Below are 19,176 nucleotides of genomic sequence, written 5' to 3'. Positions count from 1 at the left end.
CCTCTGAGTGGGGTTTCATTTGCTCCTTCCAAAATCCCTGAGGTACTGTTATCTCGTTTACAGATCAGAATAAAATAAAAGCTCATAGCACGTGCCTAGAACACAGTGAACATGAGCACTCAATAGTTGTCAGTCCTTAGATATTTCTTTTTAAATATTTTTTCAGAGCAGTTTCAGGTTCATAGCAAAATTGGGTGGAAAATACAGAGTTTCCCTGTATCCCCTGCCTCGACATACATAAAGCTTCCCCCACTATCAACATCCTGTTTCAGTCAATGTAACTATATTGACACATAATCACCCCAAGTCCATAGTTTACATTAGGGTTGACGCTTGGTGGTGTACATTCTATGGGTTTGGACAAATGTGCAATGACATGTACCTACCATTATGGTACCACACAGAATAGTCTCACTGCCCTAAAGTCCTCTCTGCTTCACCTGTTCATCCTGTCCTTTGTCCATCCCCTGGCAATCACCGATGTTTATACCATCTCCATAGTTTTGCCTTTTCCAGAATGTCATATAGTTGGAATTTTACAACATGTAGCCTTTTCAGATTGGTTTCTTTCACTTAGTCATGTGCATTTAAATTTCCTCCATGTCTTTTCACGGCTTGATAGCTCATTTCTTTTCCACACTAAAATTTCATTGCCTGAATGTACCACAATTTATCCATTCACCTACTGAAGGACATCTTGGTGCTTCCAAGTTTTGGCAATTATGAGTAAAACTGCTATAAATATCTTTGTGCAGGTCTTTGTGTGGACATGTTTTCACATCTTTTGGTAAATACCAAAGAGTGTGATTGCTGGATCATATGGTAAGGTATGGTTAGGTTTTCAAAAAAAGGATGAATTGAGCAAAGCACATTTTCTTTTTTACCAAGTCTTAGCTGTTACTAATGAAATGCCTAGGTTCTCTGGCTGCCCTATTTAATGAAAATCTTCCTCTATGTTTAGAAAAATGTAGTAAGTTTCAACCATCTTTGGTAGGAAAACACAGAGATACAGCAAAGAATGAGAAATGTATACTATGGATTCACTTTATATTCAGAAACATTACTGCCAGAGGAAGACTGTAAGTTCACTTTTTTTTTGGAGGGCAAAAAAATAATGACATAAATACATAGTTATATACTATAAGAAGCTTTATGAAGATAAAGGAGTTATGAGATGCTATAAAACAGGGACCTGATCTAGTAGCAATATATGCATTATTTTCCCCTGCAAAATTTAGGGGGGTTTTCAATGGACCTAATTTACTTTATGTTATTTATTATTATATAGCGAGCCTCAGATTTAATCACTTAGCATATAGGGTAGACAAACCAGACCAAATAACTCCATCAATGCTATACAGTCTAAATCCCAGTAGGAGCGTAACTGTTGGCCAATTCCTACAAGAGTCATCCTAGACTCCTCTTTCTTTCATGCTCCGCCCATCATTAAATCATTAGCTTGATTTTCAGTCAGGCCATTTCTCCCTTACTGGTTGCTATTAACCCATGCCAAGCCCCATCATCCCTTGCTGGATTATTGCACTAACCTAATTAATCTGCCTGCTTCTGTCCTAGCTCACTCTCACTTTATTCCCCGTACTGCAGCCATAGGGGTCCATTTATTATGTCACCCTGCTTAAAACTTTCTAGACATTTCCAATTTACTGAAAGGAAAAAACGAAGTCCTTACAGCAGCCAACAAGCCCTTTAAAATTTAGCTCTTTCCTCCTTGCTCTACTCCAGCCACATTCTGCCTCAGGGCCTTTGCACTTGCTCATTTCTGTATGTCAGCAAGGCGAGCTCCCTCACTTGAGGTCTCTGCTCAGATGTCACTTGATCAGGGAGGCACAGGTATACACTCCCCCCCTACAGGTACACATACCTCTATCCCTTTTCCCCGCTTTTTATTTCAGTTAGCAACCCTGACATAAACATTTATTATCTGTCTTCCCCACTAGAGTGTGAACTCCAGGAGTGTAGTAACTCATTTGTTCACTGCTGTGCACCAGTTCCCAGCACAGTGCTTGGGCCTATTAGGCATTCAACACTTGTTCAATTAACCTGATTCCTCATCGGCATCTATGGCCCAAGAGACATCTGAACGCTTGTCACGAAGATCCTTTCCTTATGCTACTTTTGTAGTAATTTGGGAAACACTCAGAGCACAGAGTAAGAGACACCAGTCAGCCCCTACCATAAGGGACCTCAAACCTCCCCACTTATACCCATCTGTAGAAATAAATAAGACATGGTAAACCAGCTGCGCTTCTGAGGTCCTAACAGCTCAGCTCAACAATTCCGTCAGGCTATCAGGCCAAGCTTCTGAGACTTTAAAGTGTAGTTTGAGGGAGAAGGAAGCAGGCAGGGAGACGGAAGCCAGATTAGAAGGAATTAAGAACACGGCCTAGGCTGGTTACAAACATGACTTATGCCTACACGTTTTCTGTGTCTGCAGACCACCGCTCTTAAACCGTTCCTCTCGGGAGAGCGCGAAGGGGCTGCCATGGGCCTCACGAGGCAGCGCCCGCTTAAGGGTGGTCAGGGGATCTCAGCGTCTACCTTAATAAGGGCTCCACCCACGTTTTGGTTCTTTGTTAGCCAGCTGTGCTCAGCCGCGGACAGTGCAAATACTGTTGAGAACATGCACTTTAGTGTGGCTAAGTGTAGCAGAGTGCTTCAACCCAGGTGAGACGTCGCCCCCTGACCAACTCCCGAAAGAACGGACAAGGAACATCTATCATGGCTGCCGGCACCAGCACAGCGAGAAGCAACCGAAAAGAAATGGCGCCGGGGCGCGCGGCCAGTCTAGGCAGGCCCAGGGCGGCGGGGCCAGAGCGCCCGCCAGGGGCCTTAAAGACCCTGCTGGGCCTTTGGCACCTGGAGACCCTGAAACTTGACCGCACTATGAAGGACAGTTATTGTCTGGGCGATGCAACTTGTGCAAGAGGACCGGGTTCCGTCCTGCGGTCGAACCCGGCAAAATCCTCTATTCTCCAAACAGAATGCGTTACGCACACTGCGCATCTTCGCAACAGCGGGTCTGCTAACGACTCAAAGAATGTTACGTCGCGCCGGAGGCTCACCCCCCCCACCCCCACCCCACGTTCTAGTTTAGGTGACGCGAGAACTACGCCCGATCCGTACTTTGTTTTTCTTCTACCAACCGCAAAATGCGTCCATCTCCGCAACTGACGAAAAATGCTTCCAAGAATACCCGTAGTACTCCGCAAAGCCCTCCGGCGATTCCGACACGCTGTTTACGTATGGTCTCCGACGTACGTAGCGTTAAGCTGGAGCAGTCTCAGCTTCGGCCGCCATTTTGTGCAGTCGCTGGGAAGGAAGGAGACGCCTGAACCGCGGCACTGCCGGGTTTGAGCGTAGCCAAACCTGCCCACTGATTTTATAACCCCGATTCTCTGTGTTTTGCTCCCGTCTCCGACGAGAGAGGCGGCGACGGTGGCGTCTGCGACGGGAGACAGCGCGTCGGAGCGAGAGAGCGCCGCGCCTGCCGCCGCCACAACAGCGGAGGCGCCGCCGCCATCGGTCGTCACCAGACCGGAGCCGCAGGCCCTCCCGAGCCCGGCCATCCGTGCCCCGCTCCCAGATCTCTATCCATTTGGGACCATGCGCGGAGGCGGCTTTGGGGACCGGGACCGGGATCGTGACCGTGGAGGGTAAGGGAGGAGGGCGAGAGGAGAGGCCTTGTGTGTGCATGGGGGGTGGGGTGGCTGCTTCAAGAGGAGACCGCCGCCTGCGGGAGACTTGGAGCAGAACGCAGGCCTGCGAACAGCGCTCCCGACTCGGGGAGGCGAGGCGACCCGGGACATAATAGCGATTTAGAGCCCAGGTCTTTGGGTGGGCCTGGGCCCCGAAGTCACTGGTGACCTGGCAGGGGGTGGTAGCTTGGCGACGCCCCAACTCCTCCTTGCGGACGGCGGTCGTAGCGCCGCACGGCCCCTGCCTTGCGGGGAGCGGGAGGGGGCTGGCCCGGCCGTCGCAGACCCCATCCGGGCCTCGCCTCGCGACTTTCGAGCCTGGCGGATTTGAGCAACTCATTTGATCTCTCCGGGCTTCAGCGTTTATCTGTGAAACATGGGTGTTTTTGTTGAGAAGAGGTTGGAGGTCTCTGAGTTCAGTCTAGCAAAATCTTAACGCGAAATGGCTTCCCTTACGTTATCTATAGCCAGAGATCACTGTTAGTCTCCAGTTTCACGTCTGAAACTGGAGACTGGAAGTCTGGCTTTTAGTTTTAAAAACATTTTTAAATTCCTTTAGTCGTATTTAAATGGAAGGACGCACATTGGAATATAAAGCAATGAAATGAGCATCTAAATGGCTGTATTTGGGAAGGGAGGGTTTTGGGGTTTTTTCCCAAGTTTCGGGTTTTTTTTATTTTTTCTATAATCGCACTGGAGCGTTAACTTCTCGGCCTATCTAGAAAGTTTTTGATGCAGTTAGGCCATGGTTAACAGGGTTGGCAATTGACAGCATTAAAACAAGGCCTCCCACATATGGAGATTCAAATCTTAATGTCGGTTAAATGAATAAGTTGCTTATGATACAGATTCATGTCGATTTGTGCTGTTAACTTTTTTTGTAATAAAAGTTTTATCTCTTGGATGAAAAGTAATGTGACGCCACTTATTAATATGTGTGTGACCTTGGGCAAAATCCTAAACCGTTGTGAATCTATTTTCTCATCTGAAAATGGGGATAATAATTGTCTGTACTTTGTATTCTCGGGAATTGAGATAATGCATGTAATTGTCTCTGTTAATATTTTCTCCAAACATTTTTGTCTTTTGTTCAGGTATACAAGTATCAAATCTACTAGTCACAAGCACCTCAATTATCACTTAATTTACAAAATAAAAAAAATTATTTTGATTTATACCTTGGTAGGAAGGAAAATGTTTTAACTTGGTGTTAAGTTTGGAGGACTGGAAGTGGAATGTTTGCTTAGTGTTTCACAGTATAGCCAAATTTAGAAGTGAATTTCAATACAACTGCTTAGGGAAAAGAACTTAAGGTTACCTAGTAAAGTCAAAAATGACCCGGTAATTCGTCTCTTAAACTTTATGCCCTAGAGTCTAAGGCCTAGAGAAACTCTTGGACTTGTGCCCCCACATTCATATACAGAGATGTTTATACCAGCATCGTTCATGACAATATTGGAAACAACCCAGATGTCTGGATAAATTATGGATATTCATACAGTAGAATACAGTACAGCAGTAAAAAAAAAACTTGCGTTAACATGGATGACTCACAATATTGAATGAAGAAACAAATTGTGGTGGGGTAATGCATATGAGGATACCTACAAATGTGATAAAACTAAATAAAGCATGGGAGTGGTTCAAGTTTGAGGTAGTTATAGTGGGGGTTGTAAACGAGGTATGTAGAGGCCACTAAGATACTAATTATTTCTTTACCACAGGTGTTCGACTTAATATTCCATAGAATATATGCTTTAATAATAAAACTTTAAAGAGAGAAATAAGTGAATTTTACTGATCCATACTTAGTTTATCCCATATTGATTTTAGTACCAGATGACACTTTTTAGAAAACTTTAAAAATTATTAAAACAAAATGACCCCCTTGCATAAGGTCTGTGCCCTGACTCTACTATGAAATTTACTTCGTTTTGAATTGCTATTGTTTTGTCCTTAACTGAATGTTACAGAGCTGAAATGGATTAATATCTTGAAAAGGGAGTGAGATCAGTGTATGTACCAATAGTCCAAAAATGTACGTTGTTCATTTAAACTGATTTTGCATGTTAATACATGAATCTTCAAAGCTGTGTTTATTGCAAAGCCAAATTAAACTTAATACTCAATAAAAATATTTTAATGGATAGCATAATATGCTAGGGATTAGGATACACACATCTTTAAAGGATGGCACGAATGTGCTCAAAAATTCTAAGAGTAAAAGGCACTCTTGAATATTGAAGTCAGCATAGTTATAAAGAACTCCGTGTTTCAAACTACATCTTTAGTGTAGGATAGTATGTCTTGGATAATCAGCCAAAGCAACATAGAGAAAGGGAAAAAAAATTTTTTTAAATTAAGGTCTGCTTTGAATAAGTCTTAAGAGGAACCTTTGAAAAGTTCTGTTTTCTTCTAGATCATTATTAAAGTCTGGGTAGCATTAGAATGCAGTAGCAGTGTTGAAATGGCACCTTCTAGGAACCACATAAATTGATATAAACTAGACAATCTCTAGAAATTGGTCTTTGGTCATTTTTATTTTCTTTGCAGGACTATCTAGAGACTTGGCTTTTCTGTTACTTAAAATTGTGTTGGTTGCTTCATTTACAAGTGAGGGGGGTGCTCGCTTCGGCAGCACATATACAAGTGAGGGGGGGTCCAGGTGGTCAGTATGAGAGCATATAGCAGATGTCATTGATATTTTATCTTTGGTAGTATATCCCTGTGCAATATGCTTTTCATGTTCTGATTCCTGACTTTGCTTACCAGTTCAGCAGCAGTATAAGTGGAATCAGAATTGACCCAATTCTGCCTATTGAATGTAGATAATCAGTGGTGTCATGAAAACTTCCTGCCATCAATCTTTGTGTGTTTGTATTTAGAGAAATGTCTAGCTGGGTCTTGAAGCCAGTTTTAAGAACGGCTTGAGTTCCAGGAAATTGAGGCATTTTAAAATAGTACGACTACTGCCGTTAATTATAAAGTGAAAACCATGTGCAAGATGGTGTTACGAGTGAGTTAGAGTGGAAAGGGGAAATTAAATTCAGTATAGTGTTTTCAGAAGTAAGGAAATGGGATGAAAACATGCTGTATACTGGTTGTATACCAAACAGTACCCTGTATCTGAATAGGTTGAAATACAGAAATAAAGACCATCTTAATGTTAGAATTCTTCTAGGAAAAGAACATTGCAGGTTTGGCTAGTGACCATACCGGTATTTGTGTTCCAACTGAACTTGTCTGTGTGAAAGATAGATAAAGCAAAAAGATTGGTTTTAAATCTGAGTTTTTAAAACCTTAAGACTTACTAGTGATTTCTTCGGTAAATTTATAGCTAAATGAATAGTACCATTTGCCTGAGAATAAAAAGATACAGAGTAAAGGTGGAGATGAACCGGAAGGAAAGGTCGTAAGTCTTTGTTCTGGTTATTTGGGTAAACTAAAGGAGAAGACTGGCCTACCAGGTTTTTGGGGAGATCCTAGTAGTTTTCTTCAGCAGATTAACGGACAAAAGGAGTGCTCCTTTACAGTACAAAGGGGCAAGGGGCCCAAGGAGCTATTCCAAGTATGGGGCGACTCTCACTTGAAGTATATTTTTTGCCTCTCACAGACTTAACCTTAATTTAAGCTTAAAGTAAACGTCCTCCCTTACCTACTTGTCTGAATATTACACAAGAGTAGAGGCTTCTGTTTTATTCACTTTAGTATCTTGACCACTTGAAACAGCATCTGGTACATACCTAGTTGATAGCCAGTAACTATTTGTTGAATACTAACTTGTATTGAGTGTTTACTACATCAGATACTTTTTAAAGCATTTTACACATATTCATTTCATCTTTATAGCAACTTCTGAAATAGGTGGTAGTATTATGTGTACAGAAGAAATTGAGGGACAGAATTAAATAATTTGCTCAAAATCATATTGTAAGCTGCAGAATGAAAATTCAAACCTTCAGATTCCGAATCTGGTTATAATTCCTGTGATATGTTTCTCTAAATGTAAGAATTTCTAATTTTTCACCTTGTTGTAATCATACCCATAACGATGTTGGATAGTAACGTAAGTTGTACGAACTTCTCCATACCTTCATACAAGAGTAATAAAATACTCTCTCTGGAGGGGGCTGGTAGTGTCCTAAGAACCCCATCTTTTTGCATGCTTTCTTGGAGCCTAAGGTATATTCCTTCAAAAATACTAATAAAGTAATAATTTTCGTATTTCTAGATTTGGAGCAAGAGGTGGTGGTGGCCTTCCCCCGAAGAAATTTGGTAATCCTGGGGAGCGTTTACGTAAAAAGAAGTGGGATTTGAGTGAGCTCCCCAAGTTTGAGAAGAATTTTTATGTGGAACATCCAGAAGTGGCCAGGCTGACTCCAGTAAGTTGGGGCCGGGGGGGTTATTTATTTATTTCCCTTTTTTCATACACAGTAATGAACCAGGTAGACATTAGCCAGAATTTACACATACTTCTGTTGCTGTTACATGTTTTATTCTAGTGCAGTGGTACTTTTCCTTAGATTCTTAAGACTTAGTACTCATAGGAGGAACCAGTTTAAATATGTACCTAATGTTATTGATTGCTTGGCTCTCATTTTGTTATGCTTCCAACCAATTTGTCAAATGTGATTTTAACTGTATATGAGGTCGTGTCTCATCTATGAAGTTAAATTTAAACATTGGCATTATGTGTTCCTGTTTGCCTTTTTTGCCTCATTATGATTGTTTTGGGATTACTCATTATGATTACTTGTTCAGAAGAAAGTATAATGGAAAGAGCATTTGGTCCCAAGTTCCACATTTTCTCCCTATTCCTAATTCTGACCTCAGACAAGTCACTTAATATTTCTGAGTGTATGTTTCCTGTGGTGGAAAATGGACCTTTTATCACCTGCTTCATTGACTCTGCAAACTTGAGATCCTCTCACATGTTTTCCATTTTAAATTGGAATTGGATGGTAACTGTTCAGTTGGATTGGAACATAAAGGTTTGCATGTTTAGAATAACTTGTTTACTAATGTGTCTTCCTTTTCTTCCATAGTATGAGGTTGATGAACTACGCCGTAAGAAGGAGATTACAGTGAGAGGGGGAGACGTCTGTCCTAAACCTGTGTTTGCCTTCCATCATGCTAACTTCCCACGTAAGTGTGCATCAAAGCAGGGTCTTAGTTGTTAGTTTGGATTGAATGGTAAACTTGGGTAATTGAGCATTTGAAGGTTTTGACCCATACTGAGCATTTTGTTGAAAACCCAAGTAGAATACCTTTCACAAAGAGAGTGGTTTCTGTTACACTTCTCGGCTGTGCTCTTAGTTTTACTTAAAAGGAGTAACATCTATCCTCTTACAGAATACGTAATGGATGTGTTGATGGATCAGCACTTCACAGAACCAACCCCGATTCAGTGCCAGGGATTTCCATTGGCCCTTAGTGGCCGCGATATGGTGGGCATTGCTCAGACTGGCTCTGGGAAGACATTAGCAGTACGTACTTATTTTGCTGTTCTAATTATCCCATACATTCTCGATTCTTTATAAAACTTTAATTCAGATAGTGTAGGTAATGTTTTAGCTTTTCTTGCTATATGAAATATATGGAACCATTTAGTGTTTAAATTTACATTGCACATGTGTGAAACAGTTGTGAGTACTGTTTTCACTTCCCTAGTTAGGCTTTAACGATTGTGATAATTTAGAACTGTTAAGATAACGGCTTATTTTTCTGATAAGACTGTCGTTCTTTTTTCTTGTAGTATTTGCTGCCTGCAATTGTTCATATTAACCACCAGCCATACTTGGAAAGGGGAGATGGTCCAATTGTAAGTGTGTTTCGGTTTGTTTGTAATTCTAAGAATAACTACAGTTTAATGATTATTGTGTTTTAGGTACTGTGCTTTACATGTGTATTCAGATATCATTCTGAACCCATCCTCCATATCTGGAATTGGTATTATCCCCATCTTGCTGATAAATTTTAGACAGTGCAATTCAATGACTTGTCTACGGCCATACAGCTATTAAATAGCCGAGCTTGAATTTGAATCAGTCTTACTCTTAACTACTGTACATACTACCTTCATATACAGGCATTAATTCCAGTGCAGTTCTTAATTGCTCAGTGATTCTAGAAGGGATACAAAAGAGGTATGAAATGAGGTTTCTGCCCTGTGGGTTTAAGTCAGGTTTAGGATGTGTATTCTCTATGGTTAAATAATATTATAAATGTTTATAGGGCAATATAATTTTTTTCATTTGATTATTTTCACTTGTGCTACTTTCTGTAAGATTTGAGTAGTGGTCTTTTAAACATTTCGAACGTACTTTTTTTCCTCCCCCTTCTTTTGCCTCCCCCCCCCCCCACTACGGTTCAAGCTGTTGTTTCTCAGTCTAGTTGTGTAGGACACAGCTCCCTAGCCCCTGCTGGTGTTATGAGCCTTGTGTTCCCCCCCAGCTGAGGCAGTCGGTCACTGGTCATCGGTTGTTGATCGGCCACTCACGGCAGCTCTCACAGGCTGCCGGCCACTCAGGCTGGCCACCGGCCGCTCCTGGCAGCACACAGCAGACTGCAACTGCACTCAGCAGCCCAATGGCAGCTCACGCTGACCCCTGGCTGCTCACGGCAGCCCAGCTCCAGGGAGAGCTGTTGTTCACAATCTTAGCTGTAGAGGACACATCTCACTGGCCCATGTGGGAATTGAACCGGCAACCTTGGCGTTAGGAGTTAGGAGCTCGGCGCTCCAATCACCTGAGCCACTGGACCGGCCCTGAATGTACATTTTTACCCGTTTTTTTTCTTTTTGTTTTTTTTTAATTGAGCCTGCCCTTGATATGTTTACAAATCTATATGTTACTACGATATGTCTCAATATTCACAAAAAGAAGTGATGTATTATGTATTACTTTGTATTATGTAGTATATTTCATGTTTGAGTTAGCTTTATTATCGTTAGGTAATATCTAACGGATCAGTACACAGAGCAGGATTCATTGTTAACAATGTATTTGTTACCTATTTCAAAATGTCTTAAATTTTATATTTTTGGCCAACAGTCAGATTGTGTATAACTCATTGTTTTTGCCTAATGTGCCTGGCTAAGAGCTTAAACTAGAATTGGGAAAAGTGTCAGCTCTACCCTTTTCTTATTCATCTGTTTCTCACTAATATTTAATCCATAGTTTTGTTATAGGAACATTTTTAAGTCAGTTGTTGATTTTGTGGCAGTTTAGTTAAAACTAGGCGATACAATCTGTAAATCTACTTAAATAGTATGCATAGATGGTAATGAGTCGTATCAGAAGTAAACCATCATCTCACATGCTAAATACCAATTCTCGTAATTTTTTGCCACACTCCAATGCACTGTCTCTTGTATCTCTGCCTTCCCATCCTCCCACCTCATTACATACTTTGAAAGTATCAAAACGGACAGTAGGAAAAGAACTAGATAACTTTTTGTACTTCTTTTTTTTTTTTTTTTTTAACTTGGGATACGTCTCTTAAGTGTGCGTTTGTTTCAGTGTCTAGTTCTGGCTCCTACCAGAGAGCTTGCCCAGCAGGTACAGCAGGTGGCTGATGACTATGGCAAGTGTTCCAGGTTGAAGAGTACTTGCATTTATGGAGGTGCTCCTAAAGGTCCCCAGATTCGAGACTTGGAGAGAGGTAATTTATTTAAAAATTCAGCACATAAGAATTTTTAGTTTATCTCACTTTGCCAATTTCTGTGAATGCGGTTGAAAAGGAAAATAATAGGTTCTTGAAAAAAAAAAAGATCAGTATTTCAGCAGCTTAAAAATGTCTCAGGTATGGTTAAAATACTATTTGGGGAAAACCCAGCATGGCTAGAGACTTACACTTTGTGAAGATATGATGACTATCCATAAATTCTCCTTACATCATGCTTTTCCAAGTATTGTGTTAAAATTTAGCTAGTTCTCTGCAGCAGAGTACAACCACCAGGGCTGGCCCTTTGTTTGCTGAGGCTTGGATGGCGTTAAAGAATTCTGAGTTGCTAGATCTTTGATTTTTGTTTTACAGGTGTTGAGATCTGTATAGCTACTCCTGGACGCCTGATAGATTTCCTGGAGTCAGGAAAGACAAATCTTCGCCGATGTACTTACCTTGTACTGGATGAGGCAGACAGAATGCTTGATATGGGATTTGAACCCCAGATCCGGAAAATCGTGGACCAAATCAGGGTGTGTGAAGCTGGGCATGCGCTCTGTCTGTGCCCTTTGCCGTAGTTCCTTAGCCTAAAAGAAAGTCTTTCCTTTCTTTACAGCCTGATAGGCAGACATTGATGTGGAGTGCAACCTGGCCGAAGGAAGTGAGACAGCTCGCAGAGGACTTCCTTCGTGATTACACCCAAATCAACGTTGGCAATTTGGAGCTGAGCGCCAACCACAACATCCTGCAGATTGTGGACGTCTGCATGGAAAGTGAAAAGGACCACAAGTACGGGAGACTGCGCTGTTGTGATAAGCCGATAAACCTTTCCTAATAATCCTCTGAAGTTAAAGTCCTAGCAAAAACTTTTTGAGGCCTGAGAACGCTAAAAGCATCAGTCCATCCTTCATATCATTTATCAGAACACGGGGGTTAAAGGCAGAGATTCTGGATCTTTGGATTTTAACCCCCGCTCTGATCATTATCAGCTATAGAGAAAGTAATGTGAGAAGGACTCGCTGTGGGTGTTGATACTGTGTATCCAGCTTTTGTGTCATGTACAGGGAGGTCTCCGGGTGACTGCATTGTTGGTCTTGTTTTCAGGTTGATCCAACTCATGGAGGAAATAATGGCTGAAAAGGAAAATAAGACAATAATATTTGTAGAGACAAAGAGACGCTGTGATGATCTCACTCGAAGGATGCGCAGAGATGGGTAAGTCCGGGCAGTCGCTCAGCCTCAGGTTTTATAGTTCAGTGGCCGTTTCTAAATTGGTGTAGTGAATGTTGTGTAATATTCTAATCATGCCTGTCGGGCATTTTACTCTTTAAATGGACAGTCATCTGTTTACGTAGTGAAACATACCTTCACATTTCAATATGTTGCACTTCTTGTTTAAGCTTAGTTTTCTTCTTTTTTTTTTTAAAGACTTCTAAAATATTGATCACTTTTCTTCTGACAGTTGGCCAGCTATGTGTATCCATGGAGACAAGAGTCAACCAGAAAGAGATTGGGTACTTAATGGTGAGTTCAAAATCAAAACTGAACATTCTTCATGCTCTTGTTTTAGGGATTGACAAACTTTCTGTAAAAGGACCCGGTAGTAAATATTTTCAGCTTTGCAGATGGTAACATAGTTTGTGTCATAGCTATTCAGTTTTGTGCTGTTGTAGCACAAAAATAACCAAAGACAATAAGTAAAGAAACAGCCTGGCTGCGTTTCAACAAGACATTTGCAAAAATAGGCATTATGCCAGATTTGACCTGCAGGCAAGTTTGCCTAGCACTGCTCTAATTAATTGACTGTTGGGGGCATTTTTGGCATATCTCCACTTTCCTTTAGGTCGGTAATGCTGGGTCTTCACAATTTTTCACAACTTATACCACCCTTTATGTAATAAGTTCTTGTCTTTATAAATATGTTCACCAGCCCAGAAGCTCTCCAAGGCCCATACTTTGGGGTTTTTATGGAGGCTTCATAAAAATAGGCATGATGGATCATTAACTTGATCAATGGCCCCACTCCCCATCCTCGGAGAAGGGGAGAGGATGGGGAGTGGGGCTAAGAGTACCAAGCTTTGATCATGGCTTGGTTTTATTTGTTTGTTTATTTTTGTGACTAGCCCCCATCGAGCTATTCTAGAGCCCAGTAAGTGTCACCTCTTCAGAACAAAACACACTCTTCTCACCCAGGAGATGCGAGGGATTTAGGAACCCTGTCAGGAACCTGGGTCAATGACTAAATATTAGAATAAAAGATTCTCCTAGCATCGCTATTTATAAGGGTTTGAGGAGCTCTGTGTCAGAACTGGGGACAGAAACCAATATATATTTTTTTCTATTATTTCATGGGAAACTATGGTTTTGCCTTTCATTCCACATCTTTTTAAATTCCCCCCACCCGCCTGCCAAATTTGGTTTTATTTCATTTGGGAGGCAACTTTGGTGTCATAATTTAAGAGGAAAAAAATTCTGTATCATGTAATTTTGTTACTAACTGCCACGCCGTTCTAATAGTATTTCATTATTAGAGGTAACTTTTTGTTTATTGCCCCTCTGAAAGAGAGTGCAATAAAGATTTGCAGAGTAATGACTATTTCCTTTAAATTTAAAAGACTCTGACACCATTACTTGAAATTTTACCATGGTAGGATAAAAGGGTCATATAGCTAGGAATGTTTATTTGATCGTTTTTTTAAAGATATCACTTAGCCTTCAATGTATAGCTTGGTTTTCATAATGTCGTTCTTGTTCTGCAGAGTTCCGTTCTGGAAAGGCTCCCATCCTCATTGCCACAGATGTAGCCTCCCGTGGGCTAGGTTTGTATAGATAGGTGTCTCTGTCAATGGTATATGTATCTTTTGGTTTACGGATTTGTTTGTCGTTTCAAATTAGAGTTGTATATATGTGTGTTTGGATAAATATTTAAAAGAGAAGAATACAAAGTGTGATTCTCCCCCCGCCCCCACAATTTCTTTTTTTTTAAACTTGGCGTTTTGGGGGTTTTGTTTTTTTTCTTTTATTTTCGAAGTCTCTTCCTGCTCCTAACAAACAGACTTTGGACTGCAGCAAGGCCTAGGCATGACTATTCAAACAGTTAGAGGGAGAGGAGACATTCAGTTGAACAGCTCAACTTCTTCCTGGTTTTATCTGTTCTCTGGCTGGATAGGGTGAGCTAATTGAACCTAGCTGTTAGAGCTCGTTTTTCCAGTGATTCCTCTCCTTATGGAGGTCCAAGTCCATGAATGCCAACATAACATATTCTTGGGATTTAATAAGTCTCCAAACACAGTGTCATTCAGCAATTAAATCTGCATTGCCCAATTTTATTTACTGAAGTAAAATTATGGGCACTCAGTCACCCCCCCCACCCCCATACTCATCATCCATGTGCTGTCTTCCAATTTAAGAAGTTAATTTGAGGCTGGTGTTCTGGGGTTTTCAATCTGTTACGATTTAAATGTAGAGCTACTTTGTGGTACTTTAGCCTATTCTGAGCTTAAACAGAGGTAACTCAAAACTTATATTTAAAAAACGAGATTATTTCTGTCACAAAGATATCTTTAAATTATTGGTATGTATTTAATATCTTGCCCAGTACGGTGAGAAGTACCATATTCCCTTATAATATTTAACATAAAGAGAACAAGTATTCAAAGTGGAATACAAAAGTGACGAAGATTTCTTATACATTGCACTCATCATTCCGTCCTTCAGAGGTGGTGACCGGCAGCCATGACTGAAAGTTGTCTCTGCCCTCTTGAGGTCATGTCTGGATCTGTGCGGTTAGAACTTGAGCCTGTTGGGAGAAGAGGCTGAGGCCTGAAAGCAGTTCACATAAAAGCTTTCAGGGATGGTGGTTTTTAAACAGGCTTGCTATGTGCTGGTAGCTTCTTTGTGCATCTTGCCTAGACAATTAAAAATATTTGTTTATGTCCCCCTGCATTTCTAAACCAAATCAATTGGCTACCATTAGAATAACTTAGACTCTTCATCCCACCCCCACTCATCCAAGTGAGGGGAGAGGGAAGGTACCTGAGTCTGTTTCTTGTTACTCAACATCAGTGCTTGTTTTGGGCCCCTTTGTTTGCTGCCTTGTAAAAATCAAAAGGAGGGGGAAAACCCACCAAAATGGCAGAATGCTGACCAAGGTCCTACAAGATCCTGGAAAGTGAAGGCTTCTACCTCATAGACAGGGGTGCAATTTTCAGCTGAGTCACCAGGCCTTTTTTCACTTCCTGTCGAGCGATGGCTTCTTGTATGTTCCCTTCAGGTAAGTTCTTTGATTCCCATACTGTTAACACTAGTCATCCTCAGGAAACCACTATTTTATTACTCCCTTTCCACTGGGATATTTTTGATTTTTCCTTTTTTTTGGTTTAAACTACACACTGTTAAGCTAAAAGTATTGAATTTATTTTGTTTTGTTTTCTAACAGAAGCTTTGCTATCAGCTGCAGATCACTCAATACATGGCCGAGACAAATCTCCATTGGCCCGAAGCAGCTCTAGATGAGCCTCTTAGCCAGTCTCAGTCCTTCCCCGTTAGTGATGGAAGATTGAGGCCATGTCGTAGGGCTTGCCAGACAAAAAGTTGCTGTTCTAGGCAGCTGGCCAAAGCATTAACTTTGCACTTTCTCACCCTGCTACAGCATCTTCTCTAAAGGCAGCAAGAGAATATTGTGGCCGTGCACAAATAACAGGGCAGGCTTGACTGGAGAAAATCAAATTCTGCGCTTGCCCTTAAGTGTCCTCAGCCAGCTCTGTGTGCACACACAGGACACCTTTCTAGTTGAAGAACTTGCACCCCTATGTCTGCCCTCTATTGAATCCCTCCAGAGATACTCCCCAAGTAGTAGTATGTGAACCGGTGACTTCCTGCTAGGAAAGCACACGTCTGGGCATCCAGTGCAGTAATGTAGCTTGCTCTGTGCCCGTGTGCCCGTGGTCACACAGTGGGATTGACTGAGGAGCACTTGCCTAGCTCTGAAGATGTGATCATGGAGCATAATTTCCCACCCCACCCCACCCCCATCTCACATCCATCCCGGCCCTGCATATTTTTGTTTTTCCCTTGTTGCATCAACAACCCTAGCCGGAGACTCACGCTGCCCCCTGTGATGACTGCCTTCTCGTCTTTCTGGTGTGATTTCAGGACTTTAGGGGTCAGTAAAGACTGAGGAGCCTTTATTGTAATAAGAAACAGACATAATGCCCCTTTCTTCACAGGCCCTTTAACAATAGCTGAATTTTTTTTTTTTTTAATCATCACCCCGTTCCCCCTGAAATTAATCTAGTCTGGGCAATAGATGCAGTCTGACCCTTTGGATGTAACTTACATTTTTTTAATTATTTTTTTCTACAATCACCCCAATTATCCTTGGGGGAGGCGTTGGAGGACCTGAAATTTTTACCCGAACCCAGGTTCTCCGGCGCTTGGCAACCAAATGGGGCTACAGAGAAGCATCTAAGCCAGTTCACAGAGCGAGCGTGTGTGGGGACTTCTCACTGCCACGGACCCTTGATGCATGCTCCCCGCGCTCCAGTGGTCCCGTGTCAGAAGGCGGAGTTTTCGAAAGGAGGCCGCCAAAAATAAAAGGCAAAGAGACGGGATCGGCTGCAGCGGTTTCCCAAAGGAGGAGGGAGTGTGCATCGGTCTGGTAACAAACAGAGAATGCTTTTTAATTATTTATATCACAAAAATCTGTGTTTTATCTAGGATATTTTCTGAATATTCTTTGTAAAATGCAGATTTTTTTTCCACAAAACATTAGGATTCTTTGTTATATTCTTAAATTTGTTTGTTTAAGTAGGTAGTAATATACATTTAGCTGAAAGCATTACACTAACATTTACATACTTGAAGCATTAGGAGGTTTTTCAACCCAATTCCCAGCAGTGGACAGAACATTAAACTTGTGTCTCAAGGTTTCATGGTTTTTCCCACACTCTGGCTACTTAATTTCCCAGGTTACGTAGACAATCTTTAATAATTGAAGCAAGTACTGAGTTAAAATAACCTTGAGTTGAGCAAAAAACCTCATTTGGCAGAGCTGGGCTTGTTAGTACAGTGAAATTTTAGTGTAATGTGCTTTTGTAATTGAAAGGGGAAAGATAATTTGGATATTTCTGCAAAGGAAACTAGATGTTCACTTGGACTCTGATTAGTTTTTAAAAATACAAAAGCAAAAAATTACGTATTTTGATTAAGTCTCCTTAAAAATGTAGTAATACAGTATATGAAGTTTCTTTTTTCATTTTGCTCTGTGACTGGTTTAAAGGTAAGTTTGTATATTACTGGTAGATTTTGCCAGGCTTCTCCCAACAGAGTAGAAGTGATTCGGCCTTGTGACTTAATAGTGGTCTTCTATGTTCCAGTTTTGAAAAGGATAGAGCTGGAATTTGGTGTAACTCCTGTCTCTCTATTGGTTAAACTACAGCAGAGGCAGGAGTAGGGATGGTTGAATGGGATTCCTTTAGGATTTTATAGCTGATCAAGACGCCACTGCCTATGCATGTCCCGAGAATCATTAATCCTCTTTTACTCTGTTGGGATGAGTCTTTTTTTGTTCCTGTTCAGAGTGGTTGCTAACTTAACCTTCTCTCCTCTTGCTGTCATCTGCATTCGTGCTTCCCACCTGTCGTTGGCATGTCCTTCTCTTTCCCTGCCACGTCAACCTCCACACTGACTCACCGTCGGCTTGGAAGATGTGGAAGATGTCAAGTTTGTGATCAACTACGACTATCCAAACAGCTCCGAGGACTATGTGCACCGCATTGGCCGAACCGCCCGCAGCACCAACAAGGGCACCGCCTACACCTTCTTCACCCCGGGAAACCTAAAGCAGGCCAGGGAGTTGATCAAGGTGCTGGAAGAAGCCAACCAGGCCATCAATCCAAAGCTGATGCAGCTGGTGGACCACAGAGGCGGCGGCGGAGGAGGGGGTAAGGGTAAGTCCTGGAGTTGTCCAGGTACTGCCAAGGTATCTCTGTGTTCTCTGTGTCCTGTGTGTTTCATCCTGTGACGGCCGGAGGACGTGGCTGAGGAGCAAAGGGCAGGGCCTGTCGTTTTCATAGTCTCTCCTGAGTAAGACGAAGGAAAGTTCGGGCCTGCCCTGATTGTCCTTTTGCAGCATGTTTCTATAGATGATATAAAACTGGCCTTTGTATTTTGAAGTACATGGTGCATGTTCAAAATTAAGCTGAATTAGGGTTGCTTTTAATACTGAATTTTACACCGTTTTATGGTAGTAGAACAGGCATAGATAGCTGTTGGATCTGAATATTAGCTGCAAAATACACTCGGACCTAGGCCTCCTGACTACAAGTTTGGTCTTTTTTGCCTCAACTTACTGCATGTTTAAGTTCTATATCAGAATTACTTGAGCAGTCTTAAAAGTAAAGATTTTTTTTTTTTTAGTGGGTTTGGAATTGAGCTAGGAACCTGAACTTCTTTCCTAAGATTTATGAGATGATTCTGGTGCAGTTAGGTCCACAAAGCAACACTTCAGAACCACTGTGCTCTGGTAAAAGCTCAACCCCTTCATGGTGGTTTGGGCTTAGCTTTCTTTTTTTTTTCTTTTTTTATTTAAACCTATGGTAAGTTACCTAAACCTCTATTTATCATTGTTCCTACATTTTTAAGATTGTGCTTCTTGGTAATCCTCAAGTAAAGTCCTAAATGGGTGAGAAGTTGAATATCCTTAATGATTACCATTCTTTTGAATGTGTCCCATTCAAGATGAAAATTATGGCATATTTTTTAAGTACTGATTTGGAAGCTCGCCTAACTAAAG

General features: G+C 41.5%; 1 protein-coding gene across 2 annotated transcripts in view; it reads left to right on the top strand.

The window, feature by feature from the left end:
- The first annotated feature begins 3,298 nt into the window (after positions 1 to 3,298).
- DDX17 (DEAD-box helicase 17) overlaps positions 3,299 to 19,176 on the top strand; it is an 18,981-nt gene continuing 3,103 nt past the window's right edge. Inside the window, exons 1-12 of one of the 2 annotated variants that reach the window (XM_019734474.2) lie at positions 3,299 to 3,674; positions 7,948 to 8,098; positions 8,762 to 8,861; positions 9,069 to 9,202; positions 9,472 to 9,537; positions 11,237 to 11,378; positions 11,754 to 11,914; positions 11,998 to 12,170; positions 12,486 to 12,596; positions 12,844 to 12,905; positions 14,141 to 14,200; positions 18,089 to 18,325. In XM_019734474.2, coding sequence (XP_019590033.1) covers positions 3,625 to 3,674; positions 7,948 to 8,098; positions 8,762 to 8,861; positions 9,069 to 9,202; positions 9,472 to 9,537; positions 11,237 to 11,378; positions 11,754 to 11,914; positions 11,998 to 12,170; positions 12,486 to 12,596; positions 12,844 to 12,905; positions 14,141 to 14,200; positions 18,089 to 18,325 — 1,447 coding nt within the window. In that variant the 5' untranslated portion in view covers positions 3,299 to 3,624. Of the gene's footprint in view, positions 3,675 to 7,947; positions 8,099 to 8,761; positions 8,862 to 9,068; positions 9,203 to 9,471; positions 9,538 to 11,236; positions 11,379 to 11,753; positions 11,915 to 11,997; positions 12,171 to 12,485; positions 12,597 to 12,843; positions 12,906 to 14,140; positions 14,201 to 18,088; positions 18,332 to 19,176 lie in introns of both variants that reach the window. The other variant, XM_019734475.2, reaches the window with a different exon arrangement.

Source organism: Rhinolophus sinicus, linkage group LG02 (assembly GCF_036562045.2).
Source record: "Rhinolophus sinicus isolate RSC01 linkage group LG02, ASM3656204v1, whole genome shotgun sequence".
NCBI lineage: Eukaryota > Metazoa > Chordata > Mammalia > Chiroptera > Rhinolophidae > Rhinolophus > Rhinolophus sinicus.
Note: the sequence above shows the minus strand (reverse complement) of the source record. Positions and strands in the feature narration are given on the sequence as shown.